Raw genomic sequence first — 3,514 nt, 5'->3', positions numbered from 1 at the left:
CTCCCTCTGTCAGGTCTTTCTAAGGCATCAGCCTCCCTGACCCAATCTTCCCCTTCCTGTCGATCTAGCCATCATCATTGCATTGCCACTATACTCAATACACTATTGGTTTTTCCCTTTTTAAACTGGTGTGGAAAAAGTAATGGCCTCATGCAGCAGTCAGCCTCCAAGCTAAAACGAGCCACTGCACACGTACACACGTGTTTTTGTGGGTTGTTTTCAACACAGTGGTTAAAGATCACTGTCTGCAGGCTCGAGTTTCAAAGACATACAGTCATAACTGTTGAAGGTCAGCCAGAGGATCAAGACAGCGCGTCGTCACACGCACGCGCACTGCCCCTGTCCCCTTTCACCTACTTTCTTACAGCATGTGGGCAGAACGAAAGTGCTAGCCTGCTGGGCTAGCACACTCCCAAAGCTACTTCCCCACACTGTGTGTGTGTGTGTGTGTGTGTTTGTGTTTGGGGGGGGGGGGGGGGGGAGAGTTTTAATGTCAGGTTAAATTGTGCACCGCAAGTTTTAATTTGCTGCTCTTAATGCTCTCCAAATCGGGGGCTGATGTGTCGTCACGAGACTCCCACATGGTGCTTCTTTATTAATGTCATGAACCTTCACGTGCCATGTCTGAGGCAAGTCATTTCACTTCCACTAGGTATTCACAGAGTCTGTTGGAGCTTGTGGAATTCCTGGAGCAAGACCCAGGCGATAAACAGGTCCTTTCCAAGTAAGTCACGCTAGTCAACTCTCTCGTCATGAATCGTATCCCTCCTGGTTGGATATTTGACATAATGACATATATATGACATAATTCCCTATGCTCATTATGTCATCAGTGTTAGAGGAAATTGCTGAGAAAGTTTGCAGTTGTTTACATTGTTTGCATTGTCCCCAATTGCATTGTGGGGGTTGGGGGGGGGGGGGGGGGGGGGCCGCAGACTGCATTACAGTCAAAGACGTCCCCTATCCCTAAAACTGCCTCCCCTAACCTCTGGCCGGTATGGATTGACCTCAGGTTCACGGAGGCGCTGGTGACGGTGAGGAACAGGCACAACGACGTGGTGCCCACCATGGCGCAGGGGGTGGTGGAGTACAAGGAGGCGTTCGGCGTGGACCCGGTGACCGACCAGAACGTTCAGTACTTCCTGGACCGCTTCTACATGAGCCGCATCTCCACGCGCATGCTCATGAACCAGCACAGTGAGTACGCTGCGCTCTGCACAGCGGCACAGTAGTGCAGCTTTTTTTTTTTTTAAAGCACGCTTTTCTCATTAAGATGGGGGGGGGGGGGGGAGTGTGCACGTGAGATTTTGCACGTGCACACTCCCCCATCTTAATGAGACAATAAAACTCCCAGCCGGAGAGGAAGCTAGGCTCGGCCACAGCAATGGCGGTTCCCCTTTTGGTTCGAACCCCGAACCCTGCATGATGGGTGATATGTGAGTTCTGTTTGGGAAGGGGGGGGGGGGTGGTGAACTGTACAAATTGCACTAGGAGCCGACCTGCTGCCTCCTCTATGTGTGTGTGTGTGTGTGTGCGCAGGCCTGTGCCTCACCGCGCATGCGTTACAGCTCCTGCTGTGTGTGAACTAGCTCCTGTTGCGCGCGTGTGTGCGTGTGTGTGCGTGTGTGTGTGTGTGTGTGTGTGTGTGTGTGTGTGTGTGTGTGTGTGTGTGTGTGTGTGTACGTGTGCTTCCGCAGCGCTTATATTTGACGGCAGCGTCAACCCGGCGCACCCCAAGCACATCGGCAGCATCGACCCCAGCTGTGACGTGGTGGAGGTGGTCAAAGGTAAATGGCTGCCTCGGCCCGCTTCTATACTTAGTCACAGCGGCTCGCGTTGAGATAAGGAACTACTCGCTGTACTGTATACACAGATAAGCAGTTTTCTTTCCCCTCAAGCCCTAGTGTTTGAAAAGTATAGTCATGGCTTGTTTCCCTTGACGCTTCCTTAATCTAATCTAATCAGGTTCAATATTGAACGTCATTAGCATATTCCAATGTTTAACTTGAGCTGTGTCTACGTGACTCTGCAGATGCCTATGAAGCCTCTAAGATGCTGTGTGAGCAGTATTACCTGACCTCCCCTGACATGGAGATCTCTCTGGTCAACTGTGAGTACCAACACCATGCCTTCCCCTTCACTCCTCCGTCTTCCTTCCTTCATTCGGGGCACCATGCATGTACGAGCAACTAGGTCTGACCAAGCGCCTGTTGAAAGTAGGCCAAGTGATCCAATGACTGTACAATGTGTTGGCTAAGCCGCGGCCCTAGCTTGTCTCTGCTCTGCATCAGCTGGGAATGTCAGCACTCTGAAACCACCCGGCATAAAGGCCTTTGACCTACACAGAATCTCTCTCCCTCTTTCTCTTTCTCTCTCTCTACCACTCTCTATCCTTCTCTCTCTGCCACTCTCTCTATCATTGTCTGTGTCTCTCTCTCTCTCTCTCTCTCTCTCTCTCTCTCTCTCTCTCTCTCTTTCTCTTTCTTTCTTTCTCTCTCTCTCTCTCTCTCTCTCTCTCCTCTCTCTCTCTCTCTCGCTCTCTCTCTCTCTCTCTCTCTCTGCGCCACTCTCTCTCTGTCTCTCTCTACCACTCTCTGTCCTTCTCTCTCTGCCACCCTCTCTATTGTTCTCTCTCTGCCACTCTCTCTATCGATGCGATACGATATAACTTTATTAATCCCCCGTAGAGAAGTACAGCAGAAGTAGAAAAACACAGGATAATAATAGTAGTAGACGCTAAGGGAAAATGCTAAACGAAATGCTAAAGCAAGGAGAAGACAAGACAAACAGAACAAACAACAACAAATAACAACAAATAGGGCAAACAAAATAGACGGTATAAATAGTATAAATTATAAATTGTAAATAATAAATAATAATAAATTAAAGTGTAAAGTATAAAGTGTAAATAAAGTGGCTAAGTTCCAGAAATGCAATGTAAACAAAGAGAAAAAGAAAAAGTGGCCCCAGTGATCAAGTTCACATAACACACATACACATGTACACACACACACACACACACACACATACCTATCTGCATGTACATACATATATGAGAGTGGGGTGGTGAACCTATGTATATATATATATCAGTGGCGATTTCTTTAAGACTGCAAGGGAAGCTCAGCTTCCCCTAAAATTTCAAAAATGAAATGGTCAAATATATACTGTGTTAACATTTCATTGACTAAAAATGCGTTAGAACATCCATCTTGAAGACGAGTTTGTTCAGAATCAGTTGCTTATCGCAGGTCGACTGACTCGATTTCCTTCTCATACATTCTCGTATCGTCACAGTGCATTTGCCTGTTGAAGCTCAGAGTCCATCGACTTCAAGGGGCTGCATAGAACAGCTTTTTTTAGTGCGTCGAAAGTTGACGGTCATTGGATAATGCTGCAATTATGTCCCTCCACGGACGCTCAGCGTCTCTGGGGGTGAATGGAGGAGTGGACTGGCCTGGACGCTGGGCTTCTGCATGATGATCGGAGGGTCTGCGAAAGACTGAGTTGCCGT

At 48.2% G+C, this 3,514-nt stretch overlaps 1 protein-coding gene across 1 annotated transcript; it reads left to right on the top strand.

Moving 5' to 3' along the window:
- Positions 1-586: 586 nt before the first annotated feature.
- Positions 587-2,891, top strand: LOC311371050 (pyruvate dehydrogenase (acetyl-transferring) kinase isozyme 2, mitochondrial-like). The gene is made up of 4 exons (XM_084489286.1): positions 587-724; positions 1,013-1,197; positions 1,698-1,787; positions 2,033-2,891. The coding sequence occupies exons 1-4, from the start codon at positions 621-623 to the stop codon at positions 2,191-2,193; spliced, it is 540 nt and encodes a 179-aa protein (XP_084345412.1). The 5' UTR covers positions 587-620; the 3' UTR covers positions 2,194-2,891.
- The last annotated feature ends 623 nt before the right edge of the window (positions 2,892-3,514 follow it).

The sequence above is a fragment of the Micromesistius poutassou genome (genome assembly GCF_964030765.1).
Source record: "Micromesistius poutassou genome assembly, contig: SCAFFOLD_7041, whole genome shotgun sequence".
NCBI classification, from domain to species: Eukaryota; Metazoa; Chordata; class Actinopteri; order Gadiformes; family Gadidae; genus Micromesistius; species Micromesistius poutassou.
Note: the sequence above shows the minus strand (reverse complement) of the source record. Positions and strands in the feature narration are given on the sequence as shown.